Source organism: Mchenga conophoros, linkage group LG2 (genome assembly GCF_057382185.1).
Source record: "Mchenga conophoros isolate Kocher_MC1m ecotype Shallow Benthic linkage group LG2, M_conophoros_male_GT1.1, whole genome shotgun sequence".
Taxonomy (NCBI): Eukaryota; Metazoa; Chordata; class Actinopteri; order Cichliformes; family Cichlidae; genus Mchenga; species Mchenga conophoros.
Window position 1 is genome coordinate 31,162,897 of NC_140527.1, and position 14,978 is coordinate 31,177,874.

The 14,978-nt window shown below is 41.0% G+C and overlaps 1 protein-coding gene across 16 annotated transcripts in view; it reads left to right on the plus strand.

The window, feature by feature from the left end:
- Positions 1–14,978, plus strand: part of LOC146582295 (protocadherin alpha-C2-like) — a 213,204-nt gene that overhangs the window by 37,158 nt on the left and 161,068 nt on the right. The window contains exon 1 of one of the 16 annotated variants that reach the window (XM_085294482.1): positions 234–2,663. The exons of 11 other annotated variants lie outside the window; for them this stretch is intronic. In XM_085294482.1, the coding sequence (XP_085150608.1) occupies positions 309–2,663 (2,355 nt within the window). In that variant the 5' untranslated portion in view covers positions 234–308. Of the gene's footprint in view, positions 1–233; positions 2,664–3,436; positions 5,870–6,263; positions 8,735–9,011; positions 11,538–12,165; positions 14,922–14,978 lie in introns of those variants that run through there. 4 more of the 16 variants (XM_085294332.1, XM_085294358.1, XM_085294171.1 and 1 more) reach the window with 4 other exon arrangements.

Here is a 14,978-nt window from a genome sequence, read left to right on the forward strand (position 1 = left end):
TAAGTAAGTGGATAGAACTCTTTTATCGCTATTGTCCTCAGTGACAAATTTTGCACATAAAATACATACCTATACTGGTCCTTACTTAAAATCATCAGAAATAAACACACAGAGTTGTCCTCTTGGTGTCACTATAACATAAATGACCAGAAAACACAGTCCCTCCCCTAACAAAGCTTTTTGTCTGGTGGTTCACAGCAACGAATGCATAATATCTAAAAACGGGAGTCGGATGAGACCGTGAAGTAATCGCAAATATAATTATTATAGAAACAGATTCAGGTGTCATCGTGTGCAACTGGACAACAATGAGGAATGGAAGACCGTATCGATGCTGTGAGTGCTTCTGGGTTGCTTTTTATTTGACACTGCTGCTGGTTTTCGGAAAGCGGGCTTTGGCTGATTTGAGATACTCTGTTCCGGAGGAGGTCAAAGAAGGAACTACTGTTGGAAATGTGGCCAAGGATCTTGGTATTGACAAAACCTCTTTGACTGATCGTCGGTTCCGTGTTGTTTCTGGATTTAAGGACGCGTTTTTCGAGGTAAACCCGGACAATGGGGCTTTACAGGTTCGTAAGAAAATCGACAGAGAAAAGCTTTGTCACGGTAGCGGTTCATGCCTCATTGAGCTAAAAATCCTTGTTGAAAATCCCCTGGAAATGCATCATATTGCTGTAGAAATTGCTGATGTAAATGATCACTCCCCCAGCTTTTCTGAAAAGGAGCAGACCTTTGAAATGGCCGAGCATACATCTCCGGGAACACGATTCCAGCTTCACCCGGCTCGTGATCCTGATGCTGGAATAAACTCTATCCGCATATACACACTAACGTCAAACGAGCATTTCGATATTGAGATTAGTCAAAGTGATGAGGACAAAATACCATTTCTAGTGCTGAAGACATCTTTAGACAGAGAACAAAAGAATAAACACTTGCTAACTGTAACAGCAGTTGATGGAGGTAAACCTCCAAAATCTGGCACGCTTAATGTATCCGTTATTGTTCTTGACAGTAATGATAATCGCCCGACATTCAGTCGGGAGACTTACCAAATTGAAATAAAAGAAAATGTCTCTGTTGGTGCTGTTGTTGCAACTGTAGCTGCTATAGACCCAGATGAAGGCACTAACGGGGAAATAGAATACAGCCTGAGCAAAACATTAGCGCGTAAAGTTTATCAGATATTTGAACTGGATAGTGTAAGTGGACAAATTACGCTAAAAGTAGCATTAGATTTTGAGGATTCTGAGATTTATAAACTAGACGTTGAAGCATCTGATAAAGGACAACCTCCATTAATCGGAAGGTGTAGAGTAATAATAAAGATACAAGACATTAATGATAATGCACCAGAAATAGAAGTCACGTCACTATCAAATACAGTAACCGAAGATTCAAAGCCTGGCACAGTTATTTCACTTATCAGTGTAACGGATAAAGACTCTGGACTTAATGGAAAAATAATTACACACATGACCGACAATGCACCTTTCGAATTAAAACCTTCTTACAAGGAAAACATATATTCCGTGGTCACGAAGGGAGTGTTAGATCGAGAAACTGTACCAGAATACGAAGTAATAATAACAGCTACAGACTGTGGTGAGCCTCCTTTATCGAGTTTTAAAACTCTTAGCATTCAGATAGCAGATGTAAATGACAACAGTCCACAATTCACCCAAAACCCATTACAGTGTTACCTGACAGAAAATAACTTCGCAGGTGCGCCAATATTTTCTGTGAGTGCGGTAGACCTCGATGCAAATGAAAACGCAGCTATTTCATATCATCTTCTGAGAGAAGGTGGTGAAAATTATGTAATATCTTTTCTAAATGTGAATTCAGATAATGGACAAATCACTGCGTTGAAAAGTTTTGATTTTGAATCGCTGAAAACTTTCCAGTTCCAAGTTGTTGCCTCAGATTCGGGAACTCCGCCACTAAGCAACAATGTCACAGTCAACGTCTTCATCCTGGATCAGAACGACAACGCTCCAGTCATCCTGTATCCACTCAGCTCCAACGGTTCTGCTCAAGGTGTGGAGGAGATTCCCCGAAACGTCAACGCAGGACACTTGGTGACTAAAGTCAGAGCCTATGACGCTGATATAGGATATAACGGCTGGTTGCTCTTTTCACTGCAGGAAGTGACTGACCACAGTCTCTTTGCTTTGGACCGCTATACAGGACAGATCAGAACACTTCGCTCATTCACAGAGACAGACGAGGCTGAGCATAAATTGCTCATACTGGTCAAAGACAACGGCAACGTTTCCCTCTCAGCAACAGCTACTGTGATTGTCAAACTTGTGGAGCCTAAAGAGGCTTTTGCAGCTTCTGATGTTAAAAGTGCAGCAAAAGATGATGAGGACAGTAATGTCATATTTTACCTCATGGTAACTTTGGGCGCAGTTTCTGTACTTTTTCTCATCAGTATCATCGTTCTGATTGCAATGCAGTGCTCCAAATCCACAGACTATACTTCTAAATATCTGCCAGAGACTAATTATGATGGGACACTGTGTCACAGCATCCAGTACAGATCAGGAGAGAAGCGGTACATGCTCGTTGGACCCAGAATGAGTATAGGATCTACTATAGTCCCTGGAAGCCATGCAAATACATTGGTGATGCCAGATAGGAGGAGAACATCTGAGGAGGTAAGACTAACATATAACACATACTGTGCATCCAGCTCAGATGTGTCAGCTGTTATTTGGTCTGCAAGATTAAACCTTTTGATAACTCATGATGAATGAATTAATGGGTTAGTTGCTTTTTGAATCCATATCAATACAAAAATGTGTACAAATTCAAAATAATTACCAATACTATAACGTTTTCTTTCATTATCAATATAAAGAAAGCCTATGAGTTTGTTTGTTTTAAGATTTCTTTTAGTAGAAATATCGGAGAAATATATACAACAACACCCACTACTACTGTTACTAACAGAAACAAAAACAACAACAATAATAATAAAGAGAAGAAGAAGCAGAAGAAAAGAAGAAGAAGCAAATATTGCGCAGCGTTTTGTCTCGAATCCTGCATGTACGTCCTTCCGACGTGACGTGTTAAATTGTTACTGTGGCGGAGTTCACTAATATACACCGTTTATTTTCTCAATGACACATGAGACTAATAAAAAGTCTCTGACTGTAAAGATGGCGCAGCCCTTCCCTTAGCATATTATAGTGTGTTTGCTGCAACTTGAGTTTATCTGCTGACTTATGTTGATGTGGCTGTTGTTACTAATGTATAGGAAAACCTTTCAGAGTATAAATCGTCTAAAATGTTGTCCTCTTGGCGTCACTGTTACACCGAGCATTCCATAAAGGAATTAGGTCCTCCCCTAAGAAGGCTTTTGTTTGATACCTCACAGCAAAGCTGATGTGAGTCGGATGAGGCGGTGCCATATGTTTTCTTTACATACTTTACGAAAAGCCAAGGATATATAAATTGAGCTTCCTAGAGAAATATGTTTTATGTGTAAATGTGTTGTTTGAGAAGGATGGCTGAGAGAACACGAAGCAGAACAGGCAACCGCTGTTGCTTTGCTTTTCATTTGTCTTTGCTGCTGATTTTCGGAGAGCAGGCTTTCGCTGAACTGAGATACTCGATTCCAGAGGAGATGAAAGAAGGGACTATTGTTGGAAATGTTGCTAAGGATCTTGGTCTTGACAAAACCTCTTTGGCTGATCGTCTGTTACGTGTTGTATCGGGCTCTAAGGATGCGTTTTTCGAGGTGAATCCGGACAATGGTGTGTTACTGGTTCGTAAGAAAATCGACAGAGAGGAACTGTGCCATGGAAGTGGTGCTTGCATGATAGAGCTAAAAATGCTTGTAGAGAACCCACTGGAAATCCACTATGTAGCTGTAGAAATTACTGATGTAAATGACCATTCCCCGAGTTTTTCTGAAAAACAACAAACCTTTGAAGTAGCAGAACAATCATCCCCGGGAACACGATTGGAACTGCATGCGGCCCGTGATCCTGATGCTGGCATAAATTCTATCCGCACATATTCATTATCTTCAAATGATCACTTTGATATAGAGATTAGTCAAAGTGATGAGGAAAAAATACCATTTCTAATTCTGAAGAATTCCCTAGACAGAGAAAAAAAACATAAACATTTCCTCTTTGTAACCGCGGTTGATGGAGGTAAACCTCCGCGATCAGGAACGCTTAATGTTTCCATCACTGTTCTTGATACTAATGATAATCGCCCGACGTTTATACAGGATACTTATCAAATAGAAATATTTGAAAACGTTTCGGTTGGGACGACTGTTGCAAACGTAAATGCAACAGATCCGGATGAAGGGACAAATGGGGAATTAGAGTATAGCCTTAGTAAAACATTAGCGCGTAAAATTTATGACATATTTGAACTGGATAGTGTAAGCGGAGAAATTACACTGAAAGGAGGGTTGGATTTTGAAGATTCCGAGGTTTATAAACTAGATGTGCAGGCGTCAGACAAAGGAACGCCTCCGTTAACAAGCAGGTGTAGAGTGATTGTGAAAATTAAGGACGTCAATGACAATCGACCGGAAATAGAAGTCACGTCACTGTCAAATACAGTAACCGAAGATTCAAAGCCTGGTAAAGTTATTTCACTTATCAGTGTAACGGATAAAGACTCTGGAGTTAATGGGAAAATTATTTCACGGATAACTCAGGGCATTCCTTTTGACTTAAAACCATCCTATAAAGAAAATACTTACTCAGTTGTTACTAGCAGGTTTCTGGACCGAGAGGTGGTGTCACATTATGATATTACAATAGAAGCTACAGACTGTGGTGAGCCTCCTTTATCCAGTTTTAAAATTCTTAGCATTCAGATAGCAGATGTAAATGACAACAGTCCACAATTCCTGCAAAACCCATTACAGTGTTATCTGTCAGAAAATAACTTCGCAGGTGCGCCAATATTTTCTGTAAGCGCGTCGGACAACGATGCAAATGAAAACGCAGCTATTTCATATCATCTTCTGAGAGGAGGTGGTGAAAATGACGTCACAGCATTCCTAAATGTGAATTCAGATAATGGACAAATCACTGCGCTGAAAAGTTTTGATTTTGAAACGCTGAAAACTTTCCAGTTCCAAGTTGTTGCCTCAGATTCTGGAACTCCGTCACTAAGCAACAACGTCACAGTCAACGTCTTCATCCTGGATCAGAACGACAACGCTCCAGTCATCCTGTATCCACTCAGCTCCAACGGCTCTGCTCAAGGCGTGGAGGAGATTCCCCGAAACGTCAACGCAGGACACTTGGTGACTAAAGTCAGAGCCTATGACGCTGATATAGGATATAACGGCTGGTTGCTCTTTTCACTGCAGGAAGTTACTGACCACAGTCTCTTTGCTTTGGACCGCTATACAGGACAGATCAGAACACTTCGCTCATTCACAGAGACAGACGAGGCTGAGCATAAACTGCTCATACTGGTCAAAGACAACGGCAACGTTTCTCTCTCAGCAACAGCTACTGTGATTGTCAAACTTGTGGAGCCCAAAGAGGCTTTTGCAGCTTCTGATGTTAAAAGTGCAGCAAAAGATGATGAGGACAGTAATGTCATATTTTATCTCATGATAACTTTGGGCGCAGTTTCTGTGCTTTTTCTCGTCAGCATCATCGTGCTGATTGCAATGCAGTGCTCCAAATCCACAGACTATACTTCTAAATATCTGCCAGAGACTAATTATGATGGGACACTGTGTCACAGCATCCAGTACAGATCAGGAGAGAAGCGGTACATGCTAGTCGGACCCAGGATGAGTATAGGATCTACTATAGTCCCTGGAAGTCATGCAAATACTCTAGTGCTTCCCGACAAGAGAAGAACATCTGAAGAGGTAAGATGCCTTAAATGGCCAAAACTCTAGTTTTGCTTTTAGTAGAGTTTGACAACAAACTTGTCTTGATTTGCCATTTAGAGGTGTTGGTGAATGCTGTCAGTGGTGCTGAAACCACACGCTATTTATCTTCTTCTTTCTTTCCTAACACCATGAAATTTGACATGTCCTTCTTAACACAAGTGCAAGTATCAACTTAAAGATGAGATACTTTAACATGTACTATTATCCAGGGAAAAAAAAACTTTGATAGTCACTTGGTGTCACTATCTGAGCAGAAAAGTGTTTAAAGATAAGCTCTTTGTCAGCAGTATGGGACCTCCTATTTGTGGGATGGGTTTCACTCTATGCCTCCTCTTCATTTAGAGCATATATTCATCTTATGTGAACCTGATACTGCACGGTAGCCTGTCTGGTGATATGAATATTTTTTATTATTTTTCTCAACTCGTGGAAAACTCGGTATTGTAAATCACAGAGAAACATTTTTACCTCCTAATTATGGAGCGAAAACAACCTGGAGCATCAAAAGACGAATTGCGGTGGATCGCTTTCATTGTTGTAGTTATTCTAGTGTGGAGCCGCGCTTCGGCGCAGATCAGATATTCCATTGCCGAGGGAGTCAATGAAGGAACTGCTGTTGGAAATATAGCAAAGGATTTGGGATTGGAAAAGAATACATTGAAAGAGAGAGGATGTCGCATTGTTGAGGGTTCATCGGAGTCGTTTTTTCACGTGGACCAAAACGATGGAATACTATACGTTGACCGTATAATTGACAGAGAGAAGGTTTGTGAGAGAAACACAGCGTGTTTGATCAACCTAAAAACAGTGCTTGAAAACCCTCTTGAAATTCATTATGTGACTGTGGAGATTCAGGATGTGAACGATCATGCTCCTAGCTTTTCAGTTAAACAGTACCGTCTCGAAATTTCAGAGTCAGTTTTACCAGGTTTGCGCCTCCAGCTGCAGGCAGCGCATGACCCCGATGTTGGTCAGTTTTCTGTCCAAGAGTATAAGCTCAGTCCCAATAATCACTTTCGATTAGAAGTTAAAGATCGCGGAAAAGAGGGGAAAATACCGATTTTAGTTTTACTCAAGACGCTAGACAGGGAAACAAAGAAAATTCATAAGCTACTTCTTTCAGCTATTGATGGAGGGAAGCCAAGTAAATCTGGAACAGCTGAAATATTTATCGATGTGTTAGACGTTAATGATAATATGCCAGTTTTCAATGAAGACACGTACTCGGTACTTGTGAACGAAAACACTCCCACCGGTACAACAGTAGTAAAAGTAAATGCTTCTGACTTAGACGAGGGATCAAACGGTGAGCTTATCTATTCTTTAGGTAGCAATGTAAACCACAGGATACGCGAACTATTTCGTGTTGATCCAAACACCGGTGAAATTATTATTCAAGATGTGCTAGATTTCGAATCAGAGGAAAGCTATGAAATTGATATACAAGCGTCTGATAAAGGCTCGGCTCCGTTAAGGACAGACAAAAGTGTGTTGGTGAAGATTGTTGATTTGAATGATAATGCCCCTCAGATAGAGGTCACTTCGTTTTCAAAGGCAATACCCGAGGATGCAAGACTGGGAACTACTGTGGCATTAATCAGTGTTATCGATAAAGACTCTGGTCTTAACGGGAAAGTAATTTGCTCATTTAATGAAGAAGTCCCTTTCAAATTGTCACCTTCAACACACGACAACATGTATTCCATAAGTACAAAATCGCCACTGGATAGAGAAAAGCAGGCCATATATGATGTAACAATAGTTGCAAAAGATGCAGGCACACCCTCGCTAACTTCTGTAAAAAGCATTACTATTATTGTATCGGATGTGAATGATAACAGGCCGGAGTTTTCAGCAAATCCTTACACTTTTTATGTTACTGAGAACAATTTACCAGGGGTTTCAGTGTTTTCTGTGAGGGCATCAGACCAGGACGAGGGTGAAAATGCCCATATTTCATATCATATCCTGAGAGACGAAAAAGAGAATAGTAAACTTTCTTCATACAGTCTTAATATCAATTCTGATAATGGGGAGATTTTAGCGCTGAAAAGTTTTGATTTTGAATCGCTGAAAACTTTCCAGTTCCAAGTTGTTGCCTCAGATTCGGGAACTCCATTACTAAGCAACAATGTCACAGTCAACGTCTTCATCCTGGATCAGAACGACAACGCTCCAGTCATCCTGTACCCACTCAGCTCCAACGGTTCTGCTCAAGGTGTGGAGGAGATTCCCCGAAACGTCAACGCAGGACACTTGGTGACTAAAGTCAGAGCCTATGACGCTGATATAGGATATAACGGCTGGTTGCTCTTTTCACTGCAGGAAGTGACTGACCACAGTCTCTTTGCTTTGGACCGCTATACAGGACAGATCAGAACACTTCGCTCATTCACAGAGACAGACGAGGCTGAGCACAAACTGATCATACTGGTCAAAGACAACGGCAACGTTTCTCTCTCAGCAACAGCTACTGTGATTGTCAAACTTGTGGAGCCCAAAGAGGCTTTTGCAGCTTCTGATGTTAAAAGTGCGACAAAGGATAATGAGGACAGTAATGTCATATTTTACCTCATGATAACTTTGGGCGCAGTTTCTGTACTTTTTCTCGTCAGCATCATCGTGCTGATTGCGATGCAGTGCTCCAAATCCACAGACGATACTTCCAAGTATTTACAAAAGGCAGATTATGATGGGACACTGTGTCACAGCATCCAGTACAGATCAGGAGACAGGAAGTACATGCTTGTTGGACCCAGAATGAGTATAGGATCTACTATAGTTCCGGGCAGCCATGCAAATACTCTGGTGATGCCAGACAGAAGACGCCCACCTGAAGAGGTGAGTAATAACGTGTTGCCATGTATTCTACCTATTCTACTCCGAGTAATGATTTTTGTCATTATTCTCAATGGTGGTGAAACTGGATTTGGATAGAATTTCGACAATGACCTCAAACACGTCAGTTTAGTGATGCAGTTGCCATAATTATTTGTCAGCTTGATATCATAAATTGTACTATTACACATATTCACAAGGTGGCGGTACCTTGTCAGTATAACGCCTTATAGCGTCTCTGAACGTCATACTCGAGTCCAACCACGCTACATGCAGTCTGATTTGAGAGCGTTTAGTTGAAAGACTTGCTCTAAGCGTGTGGTGACTATTATTTTATACTGGCAAATAATATACGAGAAGTGGATTTATTTCTTGCTGCTATGGAGACAAAAATCTAAACATGTGGCGAATGATGAAAGCGTTTGGATTTTTACGTTTACCTCACAGTATGAAACAAAGGCGACGGGAATCATGGCGACAGCGATCACCACTCATCAGCGTTTTTGTTGTGCTTTTATTTTTCACAATCGCTTCAGGACAGCTGAGGTACTCTATATCAGAAGAGCTAACAGAAGGGAGTGTTGTTGGGAATATCGCTAAAGATTTGGGAATAGATCTGAATATAATGAAGCAGAGGGGATTTCGCATTATATCTGGCTCGACTGAACCTCTTTTCAATGTAAATGAGGATGATGGGGTCCTTTACGCAAAGCGCAAAATAGACCGAGAGAAAGTATGTAAGGATAATAATGTTTGTGTAATTAGTCTCAAAACTGTGCTTGAAAACCCACTAGAAATACATTATGTCATAGTGGAAATAGCGGATTTAAACGACCACTCTCCTGCATTTCCCGACAAAGCTCAGAAACTAGAGATCTTCGAGTCTGCATTACCAGGAGCACAGTATCAGTTACAAAACGCTCACGATCCGGATAGTGGCACAAACTCTATCCAACAGTATAAAATAAGTCAGAACGACCATTTTCGTTTAGAGATTAAAGACAGAGGCAAAGATGGTAAAACTCCAACTTTAACGTTGGGTAAACAGCTAGACAGAGAGGTTAAAAGTAGCCATAAATTGGTGCTCATGGCTATAGACGGTGGAACACCTCAAAACACGGGCACAGTTGAAATATACATAGATGTTTTAGACGTTAATGACAACATGCCAGTGTTTATCCAAGATACATATTCAGCAGTACTACAGGAAAACACCCCGGCTGGCACAACAGTCATTCAGGTTAACGCAACCGATTTGGATGATGGTCCCAATGGGGAAGTAGTTTATTCATTTGGCAGTGGCGTAAAAGGTAAAATTCGAGAGCTTTTTGATATAGACTCTGTTACTGGGGAGATAATTGTAAAAGGTCACATAGATTTTGAAGAACAAGACAGCTATCACATTGATATACAAGCCTCTGATAAGGGAAGCATTCCACTTAAAACTTATAAAAGTGTGATAATTAACATTGGAGACATAAATGATAATCCCCCTGAGATAGAAGTGGCATCGCTGTCAAGTGCAGTTTCAGAGGACTCTAGACCAGGAACAACGGTCGCGCTTCTCAGCATTACAGATTCAGACTCTGGGTTAAATGGAAAAATAATCAGCTATATCGCAGGGGACAGCCCTTTTACACTAACTCCGTCAATACAAGATAACATGTTCGCCGTGGTCACCAAGTCACAGATGGACAGAGAGCAACAATCAACATATGATATAACAATAATTGCAAAGGACGCTGGTGAGCCAGCCTTAACATCGGAAAAGACAGTAAGCGTGTTTGTGTCAGATACGAATGATAATAGTCCGCAGTTTTCAGCGAGTCCCTATACGTTCTTCATTGCCGAAAATAACCCACCGGGAGCTTCTGTGTTTTGTATAACCGCATCCGACAGTGATGATGGAGATAATGCGATTATCTCATATCATATTCTTAGGAATGCGGGTCATGAAAATAAAGTTACATCATTTCTAAATATTAACTCCGAAAATGGGGATGTTTCAGCCCTGAAAAGTTTTGACTTTGAAACACTGAAAACTTTCCAGTTCCAAGTTGTTGCCTCAGATTCTGGAACTCCGTCACTAAGCAACAACGTCACAGTCAACGTCTTCATCCTGGATCAGAACGACAACGCTCCAGTCATCCTGTACCCACTCAGCTCCAACGGTTCTGCTCAAGGTGTGGAGGAGATTCCCCGAAACGTCAACGCAGGACACTTGGTGACTAAAGTCAGAGCCTATGACGCTGATATAGGATATAACGGCTGGTTGCTTTTTTCACTGCAGGAAGTGACTGACCACAGTCTCTTTGCTTTGGACCGCTATACAGGACAGATCAGAACACTTCGCTCATTCACAGAGACAGACGAGGCTGAGCATAAACTGGTAATACTGGTCAAAGACAACGGCAACGTTTCTCTCTCAGCAACAGCTACTGTGATTGTCAAACTCGTGGAGCCCAAAGAGGCTTTTGCAGCTTCTGATGTTAAAAGCGCAGCAAAAGATGATGAGGACAGTAATGTCATATTTTACCTCATGATAACTTTGGGCGCAGTTTCTGTACTTTTTCTCGTCAGCATCATCGTTCTGATTGCGATGCAGTGCTCCAAATCCACAGACTATACTTCTAAATATCTGCCAGAGACTAATTATGATGGGACACTGTGTCACAGCATCCAGTACAGATCAGGGGAGAAGCGGTACATGCTAGTTGGACCCAGAATGAGTATAGGATCTACTATAGTCCCGGGTAGCCATGCAAATACACTCGTACTTCCTGACAGGCGGATGACATCTGATGAGGTAAGATGAACAGTTTACCTCTGTGCTGTATTTTAACAGCTCAAAATGGTGATTTTTACTTTAATGATATGTTCACGGATCAAAAATTAAATCTATTATAATCAAATCATCGTCCTCTAGTTTATATTTTTCGAATTTAAATTATTAAAATCACCTGCCTTCATACAGTTGTTAAAATCTTTTTTGCCACTATATATAGAACTTGTTTCAAATATACAACTTTTTTCTCGTTTTGTACTATCAATATTGGAACAATGGGTCATGATTATAGGTCCTTTATGTACATCACTTATATTGCTGCTATGTTGTAGCTAGCATTAGCATACATGAGGATCCTAGACTCGTTAGCTTCACAGCTTCAGCTTATCTGTCCGTTTTATTACCCTCTAAATATGCCAGTGTAAATACTCCTGGTATTTCAGTCGGATTTGTATTTGTTTCGTATTTGTCTGGAAGTTTACCTTTTACATTGTCGCTTTCCGCGGTGCTGAAATTTTCTGTGGCAAGTTCGTGTCCCTCTGACTGGAATTGCATTACAACAACAGGCAGCGTAATCATGAACAGCAACAGCACATGCATGGAGTAATGTCAAAAGAAATTTGGATAGAACGGTTTTGCTTACTTTTGTTTTAGAATGGTGAAAGTGGAGTAGGCTGAATGTTTTTCTTTTCTTTTTTTTCTAAATTTGGTTACAACATTTATTATCTCGACAAGTTTGCTGTTTCTGAAGCATGCTTCTTTTTGAAGTCTGCAGTGTGATTGTTTGTCACTTGGTGTCAGTGTAAAGACAAATAATGCTTCCACAAGGTTACAATTATATACACAAGAGCCATCCCCTTCCTTTAAAACAGTCGAATGGAGGACGTTTCTGTGTGTGAAGGACTAGAGACAATTTAATCGCTAAGAATTTTTATTCTGAAAAACTGTCAGATTGTAATAACGGGTGTGGCGGAACAATCCTATTTGAGTGTATGAGTGTAGCGATTTGAAAGTTGCTTCATTTCGCTGTTTCATCTTTACGCCATGGAACAAAGGCGATGCCTAACGTGGAGAACGAGGAGAATATGGATTGTATACATTTTGGTTTTGGTTCTGGTCTGGAAGACCGCTTTGGGACAATTTAGATATTCAATTTCAGAGGAAAATACAGAAGGAACTGCTGTTGGAAATATCGCGAAGGATTTAGGTCTCGATAAGGCTACACTGAAAGAGAGGGGGTACCGCATTGTCTCCGGCTCAGCAGAGCCTCCTTTCCGAGTAAACACAGATAATGGGATCTTGTATGTGAACCGAAAAATCGACAGAGAGGAAGTGTGTGACCGAAACAAGATGTGTGTTATCGACCTAAAAACAGTGTTAGAAAATCCACTCGAGGTGCACTACGTGGCAGTGGAGATTCTGGATGTAAACGACCACGCACCGATCTTTCCTGAAAAAGAAAATACGTTGGAAATTTCTGAATCTGCACTACCAGGAGCACGATTTCAGTTACAAGCAGCCCGTGATGCTGATAGTGGTTCGCTGTCTGTCCAGCAGTACAAGCTGAGTCACAATGAACATTTCCGTTTAGAAGTGAAAGACCGGGGCGAAGACCGTAAAACACCGAGTTTAGTCCTTCAAAAATCACTTGATAGAGAATCTGTTAAAACTCATGTGTTGCTTCTGACAGCCTTTGATGGAGGTAAACCTCCAAGATCTGGTAACATGACAATAATTGTTAATGTTTCCGATGTTAATGACAACCCTCCTGTTTTCAGTAAGGAGGCATATAGTGCGCACCTCAAAGAAAATTCTCCTTTTGGTACGACTGTGATTCAAGTTAATGCAACAGACCTGGATGAAGGATTAAATGGTGAGGTTGTGTATTCATTTGGAAATGACGTGGAAGCACGGGTACGTGAACGTTTTGACTTAAATCCGGTTACTGGAGAAATCATAGTGGCGGGACACATAGACTTTGAAGAAAGCGGCAGGTATGAAATCGACATTCAAGCATCCGACAAAGGAGCAGCTACAATGACAACAGACAAAATCGTCATTATTAATATAATTGACGTAAATGATAATGCACCAGAGATTGAAGTGACATCTTTTTCTCATGCACTCCCTGAAAATTCAAAACCAGGAACCACAGTGGCGTTAATTAGTGTCAAAGACTCCGATTCTGATTTGAATGGAAAAGTAGTATGTTATGTAAGCAAAGATGCTCCCTTTTTGCTCGCACCTTCTTTACAAAGTAACATGTATTCTCTAGTAACGAAACAGGTTTTAGACAGAGAACAACAATCCCAGTATAATGTCCTGATAGTTGCTAAAGACGCAGGCAAACCTTCCTTATCATCGGAGAAAAGTATAAATATTGTTATTTCAGATGTGAATGACAACAGCCCTGAGTTCTTACAGAATCCATATACTTTCTACATAACTGAGAATAATAGCCCAGGGGCGTCGATCTTCTCAATGGCAGCCCGAGACAATGATGAGGGAAGTAATGCTCTTATTTCATATCTTATCTTAAGAGAAAGGGGGGGAGAAAATACGCTCACCTCTTTTCTAAATATTAATTCTGAAAATGGAGAAATTGTGGCACTGAAAAGTTTTGACTTTGAAACACTGAAAACTTTCCAGTTCCAAGTTGTTGCGTCAGATTTTGGAACTCCATTACTAAGCAACAATGTCACAGTCAACGTCTTCATCCTGGATCAGAACGACAACGCTCCAGTCATCCTGTATCCACTCAGCTCCAACGGCTCTGCTCAAGGTGTGGAGGAGATTCCCCGAAACGTCAACGCAGGGCACTTGGTGACTAAAGTCAGAGCCTATGACGCTGATATAGGATATAACGGCTGGTTGCTCTTTTCACTGCAGGAAGTGACTGACCACAGTCTCTTTGCTTTGGACCGCTATACAGGACAGATCAGAACACTTCGCTCATTCACAGAGACAGACGAGGCTGAGCATAAACTGCTCATACTGGTCAAAGACAACGGCAACGTTTCTCTCTCAGCAACAGCTACTGTGATTGTCAAACTTGTGGAGCCCAAAGAGGCTTTTGCAGCTTCTGATGTTAAAAGTCCAGCAAAAGATGATGAGGACAGTAATGTCATATTTTACCTCATGATAACTTTGGGCGCAGTTTCTGTACTTTTTCTCGTCAGCATCATCGTTCTGATTGCAATGCAGTGCTCCAAATCCACAGACTATACTTCTAAATATCTGCCAGAGGCTAATTATGATGGGACACTGTGTCACAGCATCCAGTACAGATCAGGAGAGAAGCGGTACATGCTAGTTGGACCCAGAATGAGTATAGGATCTACTATAGTTCCGGGCAGCCATGGAAATACACTCGTGCTTCCTGATAGGAGACGGACACCTGAAGAGGTAGGGTTATTTTATATTAGCTAACAGTGGCTTAATGAGTTTTTTGAATGGTATATG